This window comes from Stegostoma tigrinum, chromosome 7, assembly GCF_030684315.1.
Source record: "Stegostoma tigrinum isolate sSteTig4 chromosome 7, sSteTig4.hap1, whole genome shotgun sequence".
Lineage (NCBI taxonomy): Eukaryota > Metazoa > Chordata > Chondrichthyes > Orectolobiformes > Stegostomatidae > Stegostoma > Stegostoma tigrinum.
This window is the reverse complement of record NC_081360.1, coordinates 26,247,511-26,266,672: the sequence shown is the minus strand read 5'-3', so window position 1 is coordinate 26,266,672 and position 19,162 is coordinate 26,247,511. Positions and strand designations below refer to the sequence as shown.

Below are 19,162 nucleotides of genomic sequence, written 5' to 3'. Positions count from 1 at the left end.
TGAGGGAGTAGGGATGCAAATTATGAGTGCTTGGCTCACAATCTCAAATATCACTTTCATAAGTCATTCTTGCCTGAAGATTGGAGGATTACGATGTTATTCCTCTGATGATTGTCCATTTGATTAGTGCCAAATGGAAATTGGCATTTTGCACCCCATCACATAATAAATCTGTTAGCAAAATTAAATCTTAGTGACTAACGAGGTAGCATGTTTGACAGAATTGGCTAAAGAATGAAGGACACCGGTAAATTGTTAAATCATTACTTCACATCTGTCTTTACTCAGGAGGAGGATGTAGTTTCAGAGCTTAAGATGATGATGGACTGTAAGATTCTTGTATAAAGAGTGAGGAGACATTGAAAGTTTTGGCAGCTTTAAAAGTGGATAAATCCCCAGGACTGGATGGGGGATGGGAGAAGAAATCACCAGGACCTTGACCTAAATTTTTAATTCCTCTCTGGCCATAGTGGAGGTGCCAGAGGGCTGGAGGTCATCTAATGTGGTTCACTTTTCAAGAACAATTGTAGAGATAAATGAGAGAACAACAGACCAATGAATCTCGCATCTGTGGTAGAGAAACTTTTGGAGAAAATTAATCTCCATTTATAGAGTAAGGGTTTGATCAGGGATAGTTAGTGTGGCTTTGTCAGAGTGAGGTCACGCTTAACAAATCCGTTTGAATTTTTTGAGGAGGTGACAGTTGTGTAGATGAAGGCAGTACAGTTGTAGTTTATTTCAGTAAGGCTTTTGACAAGGTCCTGCATGGGAGACTAATAAAGAAGGTAAAAGCACATGGGATAAGTTAGCAAGGTAGATCCAAAATAGGCTTAATGGTATGGGACAGAAGATGTTGGTAGAAGGCTGTTTTTGTGACTGGAGGCTGGTGTCCAATGGATCATTGCTGGGTTCCTTATTTTTTGTGATATACATAGAATATATAGTTGAGGGTGTTACACAGGTTGGGGCTGTTGAGGGGTGAATGAAAAGTGAGCTTGCGGATGGCACAAAGATTACCCAGGTGGTTAACAATGAGGAGGAAGGTCTTAAGTTCTAGGGGGATATAGATGGATTGGCCTGGTCAGTGGAGAATGGAATTTAACCCTTATAAGTGTTGCACTTTGGAAAAAGTAACACCACAAGGGAATACTCACTGAACGACAGGATACTAGAAAGCTCAGAGAAACAGAAGGATTTTCGGGAACCTGTCTACAGATACCTGAAGGTGGCAGGGTAGGTCAACATGAAGTTAAGAAGCCGTATGCGACACGTCTTTATCAGTTGAGGCATAGATTATAAAAATAGGTAGATAATGTTGGAGCTGCATAGAACTTTGGTTATGCCCCAGATAGAGTAGTGTGTGCAGTTTGGGTCACCACATTATAGGAATGGTGTGAATACTCTGGAGGGTTAACAAATGAGATTCACTGGATTAGACCATCTTACCTATGAAAAGAGACTGAATAAGTTTGGGTTGTTTCCTTTAGAGAAGAGAAGGTTGGGGGGAGACCTGATGAAGGTGTGTAAGATTATGAGGGATATGGACAGGATGTGTGGAAAACAATTGTTCCCCTTAGAAGAAGGCACACTTTTAAGGTGAAAGGAGAGAGGAAACTGGATGACATGGACAAGTTGGGCTGCAGGGCCTGTTTCTGTGCTGTAAACCTCTATGACTATGACTCTATCTAGGTCAAGAGATTGTAGGTACCCCGATTCACAATCTTTCATTCACAAGTTGAAGGTTAATCCTTTCAGTGTCTCTAAAGGTGGTTTTTGGGCTATTCATTTCCAGAAGGGAATTGGCAGAGATAGAGCGAGTAACTAGTTGTTCCAAAATTTCTTTTATTTAGTCATCCAAACAGAGTGAGAGAGCGAGATTTAGGTAATTTCTCTTTGCAAGGTGGGTGTTTGTCTTGCATCGTGCATACACAAAGTTGTAGCTACTGTACAAGTAGCTACTTGTCTAGGAGCCAGTCAAGAAGTTGTTACTATGTTGAGCACTCCTGAACACTCATAATTAAATAGAACAGTCAAAAATGTATGTCTGAACAAAACGGCCATGGAGCTATAGTGCCTAAAATTCTCCCCTACTGTTTGAATAAGGCAATATTGTAGATACAAATCACAATGAGTTCCAGCAACTCACTTTAACACCGCAAACAAGTTGTTCCACAGCTCTTGGTGTAAATCAGTGCATTTTCCCATGTTTTCCTTCACAGTCCAAAAACAGGTGATCTTTAAAGGTAGGCCAGGCACTCCTCAGATCTAAAAGCAACAGTCTTTTGTCCATTTGCAAGTTTGCGTGATACACATCAAATAATGATCTGGTCATGCTTGCTATTGTCCTGCAAGGCAGCTTTGATGCATTTTATTTCTGCGTCCAGCTTGCAAGATGGGCAAACGCTATGGCGCTATATACAAAAATTCTGAAAAGGGTAATCTTTGTGGAGAGGTATGAAGCCCAATGTGTATATTGACTGGTGAATGTGGAATTGCAACAGACAGTAATGAAAACCCCAGGAGTTAATTCTCAACTAGTACTAATGAAGGGGGTGCATAAAAACACCATAGCACCTGAGAATGCATTGTGTGAGCATTCTTAAAAACACAACACATTATCAGTTGAACGACTGTCACTGTAAACAGAGGGTGCAGATTTCTAAAACGAAGCATTAATGGGATGTGGAAGGTGTCGGCTAGACTAGCATTTATTTCTCATTGATCGCTCTGTTGAAGGTGATAGCGATGTACATTCTTGAACTGCTGTGGTTCTTGAGTTGCAGTGTCAACCACAATGCTGTTAAGGGAGTTCCTGCATTTTGACACAGCTATGATGAAGGATTGGTGATGTAATTCCAAGTGAAGAAGTTGTATGGTTTAGCAGCAATACGCAGATGGTGGTGTTCACAAGAACTGCTGTGCTTGCCTTTCTAGTTTGTAGATGCTGCGGTTTTGAAAGCTGCTATCAGGGCAACATTGTTGAATTCATGCAGCACATTGTGTAGATGTACACACTGTGACTACTGTGTGCCAATGGTGAAGAAAGTCAAGAAACTCTGGTTTTTGAACTTGATTGACAGTTCCATAGCCAAAATCTTCCTAACATTGCAAAGGACTAACCACTGCTAATTTATACAAACCAGACAGCTTGCCTTTTCTTCTTTTCTCTTTCTGCCCCATTCAAATTTTCTGTCTCTCATCCACTAGAGACATTATTGCTAAATCCCTTAAATGGTCTGCAGATCATGTTTGTGAACTATGGCACCAGTAGCATGGTGATCAAATTTTCTTGCTTGGAGGTCTCCATTTCAATTGAATTAGTTTTCACCAGCTGCTATAATAATGAAGTTAAATTGACTGGTATAGAACTGTTGAAACATTTATTGGAAGAACTTTTTTTTTTAAGTTATCTTATTACTTGTCTGATTCTGTTACAACAACAGGAATCTGATCAGGAAGATTAAATTAATGGCTGAGCTATATAGAGATAGATAAATCCAACATAGGCCAACTACCAGTGTAGTTGTGGAAACAGTGGCTTGTGGTTTGGTGGGGGTTTCATCAATAACATTTTCTGGACAATGTGTGGAACTTAGGCTGTTAAGAGACATTCTTTGTCGTTAGAAAGAAATAACTATGAGAATTGGAGGCTTCAGTACAGACCATCAGCTTGTCCTTGTGCGCATCCAGGATGCATCCCCAGTGAGACAGGGGAAATTGCTACTGATTGTCTGTTATTTTGATGAAACTGAAGATACAAAATACAGCAGCTATCGTTATCCACCTGAACAATCCAGTCACTTTGCTCAGCATCTGCTGGTTGCAATCATTGGCTTCCTCCCACTTCACCCATCCTCCTCAAATCTAACACTCACCCTTTCCATGTCAATTTGCACTGATTTGGCTTCCAGTTTCACCCGCCACTTATTGCTCCCATTAGACATTTTTGACTCTGCCTCCAAAACAAAAACATGAGATTTGACAGTTCCGTTGTGAGATCACAATTTGGGGTCAGAAATTGCACCTCATTCAATAATTGATATATCTATGAATGATTGAACAGCCACTGTCCCTATGCACCATTTTTACAATAACGGATGAGAGGCAGGATGTAACTGAACAATCGTGTAAGTGAAAGGAACAAGATGTGAATGTTAATGAATGAGAGACCCAGCAAGAGAAAACACGTCAGCACCGTTGGATACATGTGAGTCCTGACAGAGTAAGCGAGTGAGAGACTGAATGTGAGTGAAAGTGTGTGTGTGTATTTTATTGTCACAATAAACCTCTTCAGGTGGAGATTTCTTTCTCAGCTGAATCATCTCTGATGATGTTGGATGCACAAAAAGAGTGTCATATGTCTGTTTCACTAACAATGTGCGTGGAATTTAACATATAATTAATGAAAAATATTGGTAGTCATTCCATTACATAAAGCGATTGCATCTGAACAAAATATTCAATCACATTTGCAAATTTATTTGACTACTTTATACATTAATACTTCTGTCATTGACGGTTTAGCTGGATAGGGAATGGGTATGTATGCCATGGCAAACAGAACTGTTCTTGTCGGGAATGGATTTCTTGAGATTAAAGCACCTTATCAGGCAAGGAAAGAACAGCATTACTCTATATCACTGATTATATTCAAAGTAGTTAGGGTTAGACTGGAGAACAGGAAGGGCTTCATTTATGGCTTAACTGTCGCTCATCATTTCAGTAATGAGTCTGAGAAATCATTCTTAAATTCAGGCGTGGTACAAAAATGTGTACTTGAAATAAACTAATTGATTGGACCAGTGTGTGGCACATAGCATTGTTATGAACATTTTGTTGTGATAACAAAGCATTACAGAACATAAGGGAACCATTGAGCCATAATTTGTCACTTGTTACATGTACACAAACTATACTATGTAACTATAGGAAAGAACAAATAGAATATTACACTGTTTTGTTAGAGCATCAAATTTAAATGATAAATTTAGCATACATTATGTACACTCTTGTGGTATTTTGCAGTTTTCCTTCCTGATAAAGATTACCAATGCACGACAGAGCATGTTGGGTAGACGGATGCCAAATTTTACAGCATGATTTAGAACAAGAAGCATGAAATTCTGAGGAAGGGTCACCAGACACAAAATGTTAACTCTGATTTTTTCTTCACAGATGCTGCCAGACCTGCTGAGCTTTTCCAGCAACTTCTGTTTTTGTTCCCGGATGAATTACACTTGCTTTGGAGAAAAGCACACTTAGAGGGGGCATAACTGAAATTTAAAAGAAAGGTCAAATACTGTCCAAGTAGAAATTCTGCTACCTGCTCTGTACCTTGAAATCCAGCAGTTCCTTCTGTAACACAAACCCATTTTTGAGGCCGGTTGCTTAGAAAATTTGAAATTGTCATGACAGTAGCAAAATATATATAAAATATGTATCAATTTTTAATTTCCATCATCTTATTTTAATACCTGAGACCTTTCCTGGGATAAAAGGGTTTCAACAAATTGAAAAACCCGAATGTAGTTTAGGCAAGTTCAGGAAACCATCTGAACTGAAATTGCCATCTTATCTAAACATATTAAACAAGTCACTGAATCAGGGCATCGGGAAACTGGTATATCACACATGCCCGATAAATGCTACATATCGGACAAGCTTGCCTGCAGGGTATCTAAGTAGGAGAGACAATGTGAGACAAAGATGGGACGCACAGATGAAGCTTATTTCAACAGCTGCACATGAACAAAACTAGTGAGAAAAAAATATGGATTGGCACAGCGAGGGTCACCTCCAAAACAGCACCCAGTGAAGATGCATACCAGAGATACATTTTTCACAAAAAAACTCAAGGATGATTACAAATTTCACCAATGTGGGGATCCCAGTTATCAATTTAATAGTTATGGTCTTCGGTCAAAATCAAACACCTCCAAGGCCTTGAGGACTTTTAAACTGCATAACCTTTCTTCTTCTTCTCTGCGCCAGGTTGTCTCTCACCTTTATTAAACGCTATAACTGTGCGTTTGACGTTGCACATAATCACTTTTCTTGGAATTAGTAAATTTAAAAATTCAACTTTCTTTCAGTCAAGTAGATCTTATCAATTGCCTCCTCAATTTTCGTTCGTACTGTTTTAATTAATGGGAAGGATGTGTGCCTAAAAGAAATTAAAACATCTATTGTAACTGAATGAGGTAGGGTTGAAGAGGAGAGCCAGTTCAACCGTCACCAGGTTTAGATAAATTTGGGGGTACAGCTGGTAGTACATTCCCACAGGCAAATGACATAATTGGAGTGGATGATAACAAATTATCCCTTCAAAAGCTGCCTTCAAAAACTCTAAAAACGTTTTCTTGTTCTGTAATATTAAAATGCTAAAATTTCTATGTTTAATATTTTCTAATCAGATTCATAATTCTTTAAAGTTTGTATCACATATAGGTAGAGTTGTTGAGAAGGCCTTTAGCATGTTTGCCTTCATTGTTCAGACCTCTGAATATGCACGTTAGGATGTTATGTTGAGGTTGTACAGGATGTTGATACAACCTGTTCTGGAGTGCTGTGTCCAATTCCAGTTGCCCTGTTATAGGAGAGATATTATTAAGCTGGAGAGGGTTCAGAGGAGATTTACCAGGATGTTGCCAGGAATGGAGGATTTGAGTTATGAAGAGGGGCTGGATAAACTGGGACTTTTTTCACTGTAGCATAAGAGATTGAAGGGTAACTTTATTGAGATGTATAAAATCATGAGGGATATATATGAGGTGAATGGCAGATGTCTTTTCCCATCATTTCAAGACTAGGGAGCATACTTTTTAAGGTGAGAGGAGAAAGATTTAAAGAAGACATGAGAGGCATTTTTTTTTAAATGCAGAGTGATTTGTGTGTGTAATAAATTTCCAGAGGAAGTGGTTGATATGAGCACAGTTACGGTGTTTAAAAGATGTTCAGATAAGCACATGAATATGAAATGTTTGGAGGAATATGGGCCAAGTACAGGCAGGTGGGACTAGTTTAGTTTGGGATTACGGTTGTTATGGTTTGGTTGGACCAAAGCATCTATTTCCATGCTGTATGATTCTATCACTCTAACCTGTTCTGAGATGTTGACATGCCTCTAGAGCAGGTTGGACTTGAACCTTGGCCTCCTGGTTCAGAGTCGGAGACACTACCAGTGCAGCACAAGAGCCACGACACCTATTATTAATGTTAAAGATTTTGTTGAACAGAATAAGATAAATAAGATGGACGTGTTGTCCCTGGAAGTATTAAAATGGGTAATTAGGCACTCAGAGATATGTTTCTGCCCAAAATGAGCTACAAAGTAAGGTTCAAAATATCTGGAGTTGGAAACTGAGGATAATGATGCAGATGAATCTAAATTGGAATGACTGAGATTCCAACTAGAATTCCAACAGAAATGAGGGAAGAGAATTGCACAAAAATGAAAGAGAGGCACAGAAGGGCAAAAGACGGTGAGATAGGAAAGAAAAAAAAAAGAAAATGAGACAGAATGCCAGGAAATGGTGTTCAAATTGAGAGTGCAGGCTCAGATGGGAGAATAACTATGGTCGAGGAACCTTACCTAGTTCAGAATTAACAGCTGAAGTATTCAAGCATGTTCCTTTTGCCTGTACTGTAACGAGGAAGAGGTGGATCCCGTCTTTGTCTCTTTTGTAGGACGAGCACAGCAGTTAAAGTCACATGTCCAGCAATGGACATTGCTGTTACAGAACAGGTTGACAGGGAATGCTCATAGCACTTCATCTTACCTGCTGCAAGTGTCACTGATTCAGAGGCAGCAACACGTGCCAGAGGCACACGGGCAAACATTCCATATCCTCCAGAAGTGTCATGACCAGAAATTTTGGGAATGTGAATGGTTTAAGCAGTTTTCCTTTGGCCAGTGATTACAGGTACATAATGCTGAGACCACCTGTGAAAATCTTCATTTAGGTAATTCACCTTGAAGAGTTCAAAATTCAGTACCCTTTCCAATCCAGACGCATGTATGGGAACAATGAGTAGCAGGTCCCAGTAACAACAAATCTGGCTGAGAGCTGAGCTAACATACAATCTTTGGGAAGCTGAGGTCTGGTAACTATCACAGACTGAAGAGGGAGATCGGAGTGATCTCAGGTAAATGCATTCAAGAAATGCCATTGGCTATTTAAAGAAAATTCTCGATGGGAAGTGATGGGAAATGACCCAATTGCAGGTTTCACTGTCTCTCAGGAACTCAAGTTGCAAAACCAGTATCTGTAGCTTTAAAGGTGGTCTGTGTCATTTCAGGCATGACTGTTGGATCAGAATAGCTGTCAGGAGTTTGGCAAAAGGAACAGCGACCACTGATTGTTTAGAACACCAGACAGAGCAATCAGCATTCTCTGAGATGCAGGGCACTTGCAGACATTGCTGGTGGGTAAAATAAACGATTTTCCAACTGAAAGTATGGAAAGATACAATGGATGATAATAGGGCTCATTGTGAAGAGTGTAGAGATGCCACTAGTTAAAACTGACTTAGTGTGAACTTGTTATGGGTCCTGTAGCAGGAAGTGAAGTTCCAAGCTTGCTAATGGAATGACTTGATATTTTATTGGGAAACAATTTGGCTGCCAGCAAGATATTCCCCTCCAACAGTAAACAATAGTTTACACAAAATGGAAAGGTTGAAGAAAGCCAGCAGCATGCGGGCGAAAGGATTAGAGTTTCAGCAGCTCCACAGGATACAGCAAACCGCATGAGGTTTGGAGAGGCCCTGGAAGAATCACGTAATTTAAATCACTGGGAAGCAGTAGAAAGGCTGGGAATTGAGAGTTACAAAAGCCCGACACATGACAAAAAAATCCATGAGGATGGGGGTGACTCAGGAAGGGCCACTTGAATTAAATAAGGCAAAGGACAGGCCAACAGCATCAGAAAAGTTCAGGACAGATCCGAAGGAGTTAACAGGGCCAGAATTAGGCCATTAGCCATTGAAGAAGGAAAGAAACACCCGGGAAAACAGAGCTGGAGAAGTCGCAAACAGATACCCTGTTGGTATAATTACAGGGGCACGGTGAAGGTGAATCCACACTTGGTGAAAGAGGCATGGAATGTATAACATTCTAAACATCTATTGATGGCAGTGGTGTTCCAAGGAAATTGAAATAGCTTAAAGGGAAACTATTCTGGTCTTACAGAATGATCTGCTAGCTAGCTGTATTTTGGGGCCTAGTCTCTTTCTTTGAATACCTTGTGGAGTCAGTAAAGACTTTCTTAGAGATTTTACCCAAATTTTATGTTTATTTTGCTTTTCCCACACAATAGAAGATTAAGTGAGGGTTTACATTGTTGCACCCGTTGACTTTGGGGGGGGGGGGGGGGGGGGGGGGGGGGAAGAGATTGGATTTGATGAGCAATATGCTCTTTGCTCACGGGGGGGTCTCGGTTCCAAAACTGGAAAGCATTCCACAATCCAGCAGAGACTTTCATCATCAGCACAAACCATGCCAAAATTATAATGCACACTTCAATATTTGCATTGAAAACTTTAGCTCTGCACCTAAAATTTTCTAGAGCTGAATGGTTTAGAGATTATTTCAAGTTATTTCCTCTTACAGAGCAAATATTCAGGCTAGATGGGTTTCCTGGACTACCACCCTCAAGTGTAGAGCGTGATCCAACTTCAATTCTGAAAGGCCCAGAATTAAGTTTCAGACTCTGCCCCCAAGCTCTGAACTCCCCAAATAGCACAGTTTCTCTCTATGTACCTTATTACCTTAAACTTTGATTAATACTCCCCTTAACTTTAGAAGTTCAGGGAATACAACCCTAATTTATGTAAGCCGTTCTTATAATTATTATTTGAAGCTTAGATTATAATTTTAACTGTCTACACTGCACTCCCTTTAAGAGCAATATGTGCTTGAAATGTGATGACCATTGCTCAATGCAAGGTGTGCTCCAATCAGGACTAAACATAGTTCTAAAATAACTCCTACCCATTTGTAATCCTCTATGTATAAATACCAACATTATACAACCTTTTTGATTACTTTCTTTACCTGTCTGTCCTTTTTGTTTAATCTATCACTTCCCTAATTTAATGATTTTATAATGATCTACGCATCTCAGCACAAAATTCTTTTTTTAGAACTGTGTCTACCATTTTTCACCATTTAGAAAGTGTTCAGTTCTATCGTTTTTTCAGGTCCAAGTGGATGAACTAGCATTTACTTACATTTAAATGTGTTTGCCACAGTTTGTTCCCATTCCATCAATCTATTGATAATCTCTTTGTACCACTTCCAAGTCCATTTTGACATGGCCCCCCTCCCCCTCTCCCTCTCCTCTTACCTGCCCTCATTTTGGGTGGTTTGCATCATCCACAAAATAAACTTTGCTAGTCAGTATTTAATTGGCTACATGAGTGATTACTGGTGGTGGTTAGTAATTTACATAAAAGCAAAGACACAGTGATTTTGGTGATGGGAAAGTTGTTCAGTTGTATGTAATAACATTTCTGGGTATGATAAAAAAGGGAAAAAAAACTCTTTGTAAGTGCTCATGGTAGCATTCCTACTTCCGAGCCAGGAGACCCAGGGTTAGAAGTGTATAAAACAAACTTGAACAGGTTGATATAAAAAAAAGTAATTACTTTGTACCCCTTCTGACTCCATTTTGATTTAGTCCCCTCCCTCACCTTTATGACCTGCATTGCCTTTAATGGGTTTAGCACCTAAATTAATCAATTGGAAATCATGGGTGATTTACTGGTGATTGTTAATAGGCAACAAAATACCACATGAAAAAATACCACAGGTGTACAAGTATCAGGTGTTGCCAAAATACTACAGGTGATTTGGTGCTGGAAAAAAACTGGTCAATGTTGTAAATTTATACTATCTACCCATAATCCATACACTCTGATTTATTCTGCTTAACCAATTTCCCATCCAAGTCAAGAAAACTCTCTTTGGTTCCATGAGGTTTAAGTTTAGCTAAGTGCCCCTAATGAGGGTTTTTAATGAAATACCTTTCTTTGGAAGTCATAATATCCATAGATAATCATTTCTCCACACAAAATACTGGATTATTTTCATCAGCTATCGATACTTTCTAATGAATCTGTATAGAGATGTTACTACACCCTTCTGGTGCAGGTAGAAGAAGAAGCCAGGGCTCTTGGCTTAGAGGTAGTAACACTATCACTACTCTAGAGCAACAGCGCCTTGCATTAGGTATAGCCTGCCAATAACTGATCTGCTTTGGCTGTCTCTAATCAGCTGACTATTTCAAGGTATTCTGTCTCTTTATCCTTTATTGTATGCAATGAAATTAGGCCCTATTTTGTCATGGTGCTTCAGTCATGGTCCATGGTCCACTTTCTATGCTGGATAGGCACTGGATTGGGTATGGTGTGTGATGTAATCAGATTGTGACATCAACTGTCTCTGAAAATTTCATTGTGCCAGTCCAGAGAAAGCATATGTTAGTCACTCTGTAATGAACATGGGTGCAGATGTACAAAAGTCATACTCTTCTCTGGAAATGCTATTCAATGGGCCAGTGCTCCAACTTGCAGGTTAAATGCTTTTAATTTATCTCAATCTGGTAAAGATTGTGGAAGTGTTGTGGTTTTTCCCTGGAGGTCTTTTGGTGAGGTAGTGAATCTATTAAGGGACATTAGAAGAGTTGCATACCTATATAAACTGAGGACTGGATCTTCTGTGGGTGAAGTGTATTTTGCCCTTTTAAAAGTACTGATTGGAGACTGCCACTAATTCTGCAGAGAAGACCTGATGAAATTCAGCCAGCAAAGTGCTACCTCTGCAATTCAGGGCTCCCGGGGCAGCAGTTCCACCCCTGAGAGCTCACACGAAATGAGAGGTTGGTCAGGAACACACAATAATGCTCTAAGAACTAAACCAGGTTGTCATTATTGGGTCCCTAATCTCAAGTGAGGGAGGGGCAAAATGGCAGTTGCAGCAAATCAGTCACTGGTGGGTTGGGGGAATGGGTGCGGGAATATATCCTATCATGAGGAGCTGCTGCCAGATGCAACAGGGTTTGGGCTGGGTGGCTCTAGGGAGGCATGGTAGATCCTTGCGATTCCCATTAAATCACTGAGCCACCACTGAATTTTGGTTGCCTCAGTGATTGTTGGTGTCCAGTAGCTCTTTAGTGAGCCTAACTGGCATCCTGCCACAATCAGGTGCACATTGGCCTCCTCTCACTTTGGACGCAACCATGGAAGGGTTCCCTCCCAACGGCTTAGTCGGCCTTAGTGCTGCATCATGTGCAACAATGGTCTGAATTAAATTCTGCCTTGCATTTGCATGAGGTATAGAGACTGTAGTTCCATCTCAATCTGCAATATAACCAACATGTAAAGGCTGTGGACTGGGGAAACTCTGAACATTGGGAAGAGATGTCCATACAGGGGCTCCTTCCCACCACAGATTTTCTGAGGACACTTTTCCTGTCAAGCAGCAATGCTTGTGGTGACTTTGATGCAACAAGAAGATGGTCAAGAACCTTTACCTCCTTGAAGCTGATCTGCGAGCATAGGCCAGAGAGAAAATTGCTCTGCCAGTGCTGTAAAGGTCACTGCTGTATTCAACCTCTTATATAACTGAATCATTCCAAGAGGAAGCAGGTATCATAGCGAAAATCTCCCATTATTTGCCTTTTATTCAGTTGGAGAAAGGGACAACTGCCTTTAGGAGCTGAGGCTATGCGCTGCACATGCTTTCCCCATATCCTGGTTGATGCCCTGTTGAGCATTTAGACAGCCAGCAGTGTGGGTACCACACAGCTCAACCCTACAATCTGGTAAATGAACAGATGGCACAAAGTTTGTGTGCTGCCTACAGGATCTGACACAGAGAGAAAAGAAATGTCTAGCCCCATGCCCAACAATAGGCGTTGATTAATTTTTGCTCCTCGATTCAAGTAATTCCCTGAAACAGATATTCAGCTAACTGGTCTACTGCAATATTATCATTATGTCTCAACCATCATATCCACTGAGACCATTTACCTCTCAAATTTTAGCATCCGATCTTCACTTGCCACATAAAATTGTCACAAAATAAGCATGAAAATGTAGTAGTATGCAAAGCATCAGTGTATCAAAACATCATAATTGTAAAGGGCATTAGAGCTGATGCAATATGGCAGAATGCACTTGCATACATTTCAATGCAAGGAATATCCATTACTCACAATAACAATTGTACATAACTCTGCATAAAATAAACATATAACACACAAGCTGCTTGCATTATGTATCATTTAACAAGCTGATTGCTCTTGGAAATGTAGATCTGTATTCTGATTCAGGGACTCATGCTTTTCTGATGCTCCAGCACACAGGTCATTTTGATGGCTTTTCTCTTTAAGGTTGCTTGGTCATGACTGGTTTCTGTATAGCATAAAAACAAAAGTGCAAACTTAAGGAGAACAATCATGAGTAAAAGTAACAGGCCAGCTGGTTATAAATAACAGGTCAGTCCTTACACCCCAAGACTGCAGCATTTCAAAAAGGCAGCTCACTACGACTTCTCTCAGGGTAGTTGGAGATGGGCAATAAATGCTGACCCAGCCAACAACTCCCACATCTTTTGAATGAATAAAAAAAACTGTTTTGTCCCTTGGGCTTATGAAGACATAATTCTCCATGCTTTTATCCCTGCATATGTTACATCAATGTTTTAAGGACCAAGTCTGAGGCTGAGTTTTTGATCCAACCAGGAGAAATAAGTTACCTTCTCACTACCTTCATAGAAATCTGCTAAAACTACATGCATGATCACAGGTATGAATGACAATAATAGATTTGCAAAATTACAAAAAAATACGTTGCACTTTATTTCTATGTAGCTGGACAAGAAATGTGAAATATACCCAATTAGAGAAGGGTACAGATCTGATCCTGACACCCATTAATGCCTCCATGAATTATCATGCCAAATAGCATGTTTATAAAAGAGTTCTATGCGCTAAAACATCTCTTTAAAAATGTTTGTTGTTTTTCAATTATCACATCTGCCAAATTAAAATGTTTTTTTCCAAATATCAGATCTGCCAAATGATAAATTTTCACTAAAACATGGCCATAAACATTAGAATTTTTCTAAATCTGTCCTCTACACAGCTCACAACAGTTTTATCCAAGGTTACTTATATTTTTATAAAAAGTTACAATGTTTTATATTATCCAGTTTGAGGAACATAAGAGTCCAAACTCTCATTCCCTCCTCAATGTGCAGAGTTAGAATGTTTCCACCCAATATCTACAGTTAGATGAATTAACTTCTCTTTCGGCTCACAGATAATGGATAGGAAAACTGATATCTCCCGTCATTGTCTCCATCCTTGAAGGAGTTGCCATTTTCAAACTTTACTAACAGTAAGCCTCCAGGATAGTGGAATAAAGAAGAGTGGCAGACTGAATTATATTGAACATTGCTCCCAAACACTCAGTTCTGAAGTACAAGTGATAGTGATTTGGATTACATGCAACAAGATGGTCTAACTGAGCAGCCTGTTATCGCAAATATCAGCCTACAGAATTGCTGCAACTATCAAAGGCTGTGCAATATTCCCTAACTTTCTGTTGAGTACTGCATTCCAAAATATGATCACTTTGATCTCAAAAATACTGTAATGCAGAAGTTCAACTTTTTTGATGAAAAGCAACAATGGTTGAGATGGCCAGATGCCAAATCAGGTAACATTTGGGAGCTGAACATGCCATAGGTAGAGGCCCTGAATCACATGGCACTGCAGGTAAGGCCAAAGGGAAAGCAAACCATAAAAACATTCCAAGCTATCTTATAAACTGTATGGTCCTTTTCTTACATTAGGACCTTCACAAAGATGGAGACTCAGCATACCCCAAAAACACGGTCCAATCTTCTGCTTTTGTTAGTCGGATTCCGTTGGGTGAGTGATCCTCTGTTTAGTATGTTTCGTTCAAAAGATTCACTCTTGCTACCTGTAGAAAAGGCATGTTATCACCTAAAACAATGTACAGCTACAAATTGCATAGTTACAAAATTCAGCAAACCTAAGCAGGCTGAGACTGTCCTCTGTCATTAAGAGGGCTATTAGGGGTGATGTATAAAGAACTAAAAAAGGTAAAACGTTTGACAGATGGATTGGGACAAGCTATTTTCATTCACAGCAGCGTTCAAAACAGCCATTATCAACATTAAATTGTCACTAAAAATAGAAATTAATAAGTAATTGACCAGCTGGACCAATGGGCTGAGGAGTGGAGGATGGAGCTTAATTTAGACAAATGAGGTGTTGCAGTTTGGGAAGGCAAACCAGAGCAGGGCTTATATGCCAAATGGTAAGGTTCTGGGGAGTGTTGCCAAACAAAGAGAACTAGGGGTACAGGTGCATAGTTCCTTGAAAGTGGAGTTGCAGGTAAATAGGGTAGTGAAGAAGGCACTTGGCATGCTCTATGGGATGACCTTAAGATGTTTATAAAACCATGAGGGGCATGAATAGGGTGAATAGCCAAGGTTTCTTTTTCATAGGGTGGAGGAGTCAAAAACTAGAGGGCATGGAGTTAAAGTGAGTGGGGAAAGATTTTAAAAAGGACCTGAGTGATAATGCTTTCACACAGAGGGTGGTGCATGAATGGAATTAGCTACCAGAGCTAATTCAATATTTAAAGGCATCCGGATGGGTAAACAAATAGGAAAAGTTTACAGGGAATTGGGTCAAATGCTGGCATATGGGACTAGGTCAGATCGGGATGTCTGGTGGGCATGGCTGAGTTGGACCGAAAGCTTTGTTTCCGTGCTGTATCACTCTATGGCCCAAAAATACTTATGATCCGAAGACTATAAATTCAGTGGGGAGGTATTGGCATAGTGATAACGTTACTGGACTAGTAATCCAGAACTGGGGGTCAGGAGGAATGGGATACAGGGGAACTTAGCTGCTTGGATACAGAATTGGCTGGCCAACAGAAGACAGCGAGTGGTAGTAGAAGGAAAATATTCTGCCTGGATGTCAGTGGTGAGTGGAGTTCCACAGGGCTCTGTCCTTGGGCCTCTACTGTTTGTAATTTTTATTAATGACTTGGACGAGGGAATTGAAGGATGGGTCAGCAAGTTTGCAGACGACACAAAGGTCGGAGGTGTCGTTGACAGTATAGAGGGCTGTTGTAGGCTGCAGCGGGACATTGACAGGATGCAGAGATGGGCTGAGAGGTGGCAGATGGAGTTCAACCTGGATAAATGCGAGGTGATGCATTTTGGAAGGTCGAATTTGAAAGCTGAGTACAGGATTAAGGATAGGATTCTTGGCAGTGTGGAGGAACAGAGGGATCTTGGTGTGCAGATACATAGATCCCTTAAAATGGCCACCCAAGTGGACAGGGTTGTTAAGAAAGCATATGGTGTTTTGGCTTTCATTAACAGGGGGATTGAGTTTAAGAGTCGTGAGATCTTGTTGCAGCTCTATAAAACTTTGGTTAGACCGCACTTGGAATACTGCGTCCAGTTCTGGGCGCCCTATTATAGGAAAGATGTGGATGCTTTGGAGAGGGTTCAGAGGAGGTTTACCAGGATGCTGCCTGGACTGGAGGGCTTATCTTATGAAGAGAGGTTGACTGAGCTCGGTCTCTTTTCATTGGAGAAAAGGAAGAGGAGAGGGGACCTAATTGAGGTATACAAGATAATGAGAGGCATAAAATGGTCACAGAAATTTGAGGGTGCATACATGAGGATCAATGGTCGGCACAACATTGTGGGCTGAAGGGCCTGTTCTGTGCTGTACTGTTCTATGTTCTATGTTCTATAACATTCAAGGGACATAGGTTCAATTTGCACAATGTTAGATGGTGAAGTCTGAATTCAACGAATATCTAGCCTAAAGATGACCAAGTAATCAATTCTGATTGTTGTAAAGACGCATCTATTTCACTAATGTCCTTCCTGCAACAGTGTAGAAACAGCAATATAGCTCCAAGTCAGGTAAACGTGTGGCTTAGAGGGAATTTGCAGGTGGGCTTGTTCCTGATCACTTCTTCTCTTGTCTGTCAAGGTTGTGCAAGCCATGGTTTGGAAGTTGTGGTTGGAAAAGGTTTGGTATGTTGCTACAGTTCATAACAATTTGTGTGTCTGTGTATATGTGTACTACTAATAACACTACTAATAATGTATGGACTATATTTAGGGGGATGTGTGTTTGTGGGTGGGGTGCCACTTAAGTAGGCTACTTCAACATGGATGGTCTCAAGCTTCTTGAGTGTCACAGCTGCATTCATCCAGACTAATGGAAAGCATTCCATCATACCCCTGACTTGTGCCTTGTGGATGATAGAAAGACTTTAAGGAAGCAAGAAGTGAGTTACCGCCTCTGATCTATTCTTGCGGCCACAGTATTTACATGGCTGGTCCAGTTATGTTTCTGATCAATGTAACCTCTGAATATTGCTTGTGGATTCAGCAAAGGTAGGCTGGTGTCAAGAGTGATGGTTAAATTCACTTTTGTTGGAGATAGTTGTTTCCTGGTTTTTGTGTGGCAAGCTATTGATGTGCCATTTATTACTCCAAGCATGAATGTTGTTCAGGTGGGTCTGTCCTACTTGAGGAATGGGTCACAACCAGGGAATGTAATAGAGGAGAATGAGACATTGGCTGTAAGATAGTTTAGTGAGTATGAGTGTGTTGTTTGAACAGTTCTGAACAAGAATCAGATCAGATTCAAGATTAATGGTGTTTCTCTCTCCACAAATGCTGCTAAATCTACTACGTTTCTCCGACCACTTCTATTTATCAGTTCTCCAAGCATGTGCAGTCTTTGGCTTTAATATAGTTTAAAGCAACTTTCTGGGACATTGAAGACAGGTCTCACTGTATTACCCAACTCATATTCAAATAAAAGTTGTCATAAATTCTATTAAAAATGAAATGAAATTGTGACTATTGCCAACTAACTTTTTGATTCCTTATTTCCAGTTGGAATTGAACTTTTTTGACGCGGAGGCTGTTGCATCATCATTGCCTGTAAAAGAAAGGTACATTAGTCAAACAAATTGGTCGTAAAATGATTCAACATCCATGCATATCTCTCAACTCAAAGGCTAGCGATTGCTTCTCAGCGCACAAGTGAAAGCTCCGTGTATAACATAATTATGAAGGGTTGTGACGAGTTTGTTGATAAGTGTGACTGACTGGTGCTTTCCAGAGGCACTCCCTGCATCAATGAGCTGATTTAGGATCTTTACACAAGACACATTTTAATATTTAGACTTGCAGTTAACCCATTTTGAAGAACGAGTAGAGAGAGAATGGTGGGAAATCCTTCTAATACCTCAGTAAAATAAAGGACCTGGGGAGGGGGAGGTCTGGGATTGTGTTGTTAACATGGGAACGGCATTTACCTAAATTTAACCTTCACAACAAGCATGTTGGCAGTGGATAGATTGGACAATGTTTATTGTAGGAAGCCAGAAAGTAAGAAGAAAACATTTTTTAAACTTTAATTGTCCTTTATCATGTACCGCAGTACCTTGAGAGAGTGGGGTCCATCTCGGGGCTGCAGCTTCTTTACAGTAAGCAGGCATACATATTTGTTTAAAAAAAATCCTTAGTGACATTTCAGTGCACACACTGAACTCTGTCGTACATAACTCAAATAAAATAACTTTATATTTCAGAGATAATGGGAACTGCAGATGCTGGAGATTCCAAGATAATAAAATGTGAGGCTGGATGAACACAGCAGGCCAAGCAGCATCTCAGGAGCACAAAAGCTGACGTTTCGGGCCTAGACCCTTCATCAGAGAGGGGGATGGGGGGAGGGAACTGGAATAAATAGGGAGAGAAGGGGAGGCGGACCGAAGATGGAGAGTAAAGAAGATAGGTGGAGAGGGTGTAGGTGGGGAGGTAGGGAGGGGATAGGTCAGTCCAGGGAAGACGGACAGGTCAAGGAGGTGGGATGAGGTTAGTAGGTAGCTGGGGGTGCGGCTTGGGGTGGGAGGAAGGGATGGGTGAGAGGAAGAACCGGTTAGGGAGGCAGAGACGGGTTGGACTGGTTTTGGGATGCAGTGGGTGGGGGGGAAGAGCTGGGCTGGTTGTGTGGTGCAGTGGGGGGAGGGGATGAACTGGGCTGGTTTAGGGATGCAGTGGGGGAAGGGGAGATTT

General features: G+C 40.6%; 1 protein-coding gene across 2 annotated transcripts in view; it reads right to left on the bottom strand.

The window, feature by feature from the left end:
- Window positions 1–10,328: 10,328 nt before the first annotated feature.
- The window catches only part of mlphb (melanophilin b), a 120,627-nt gene continuing 111,793 nt past the window's right edge, over window positions 10,329–19,162 (bottom strand). For both annotated transcript variants that reach the window (XM_059647120.1, XM_059647121.1), the window contains 3 exons: window positions 17,954–18,020; window positions 14,891–14,991; window positions 10,329–13,416 (listed from right to left, as the gene is read on the bottom strand). In XM_059647120.1, coding sequence (XP_059503103.1) covers window positions 13,390–13,416; window positions 14,891–14,991; window positions 17,954–18,020 — 195 coding nt within the window. In that variant the 3' untranslated portion in view covers window positions 10,329–13,389. The remainder of the gene's footprint in view (window positions 13,417–14,890; window positions 14,992–17,953; window positions 18,021–19,162) is intronic.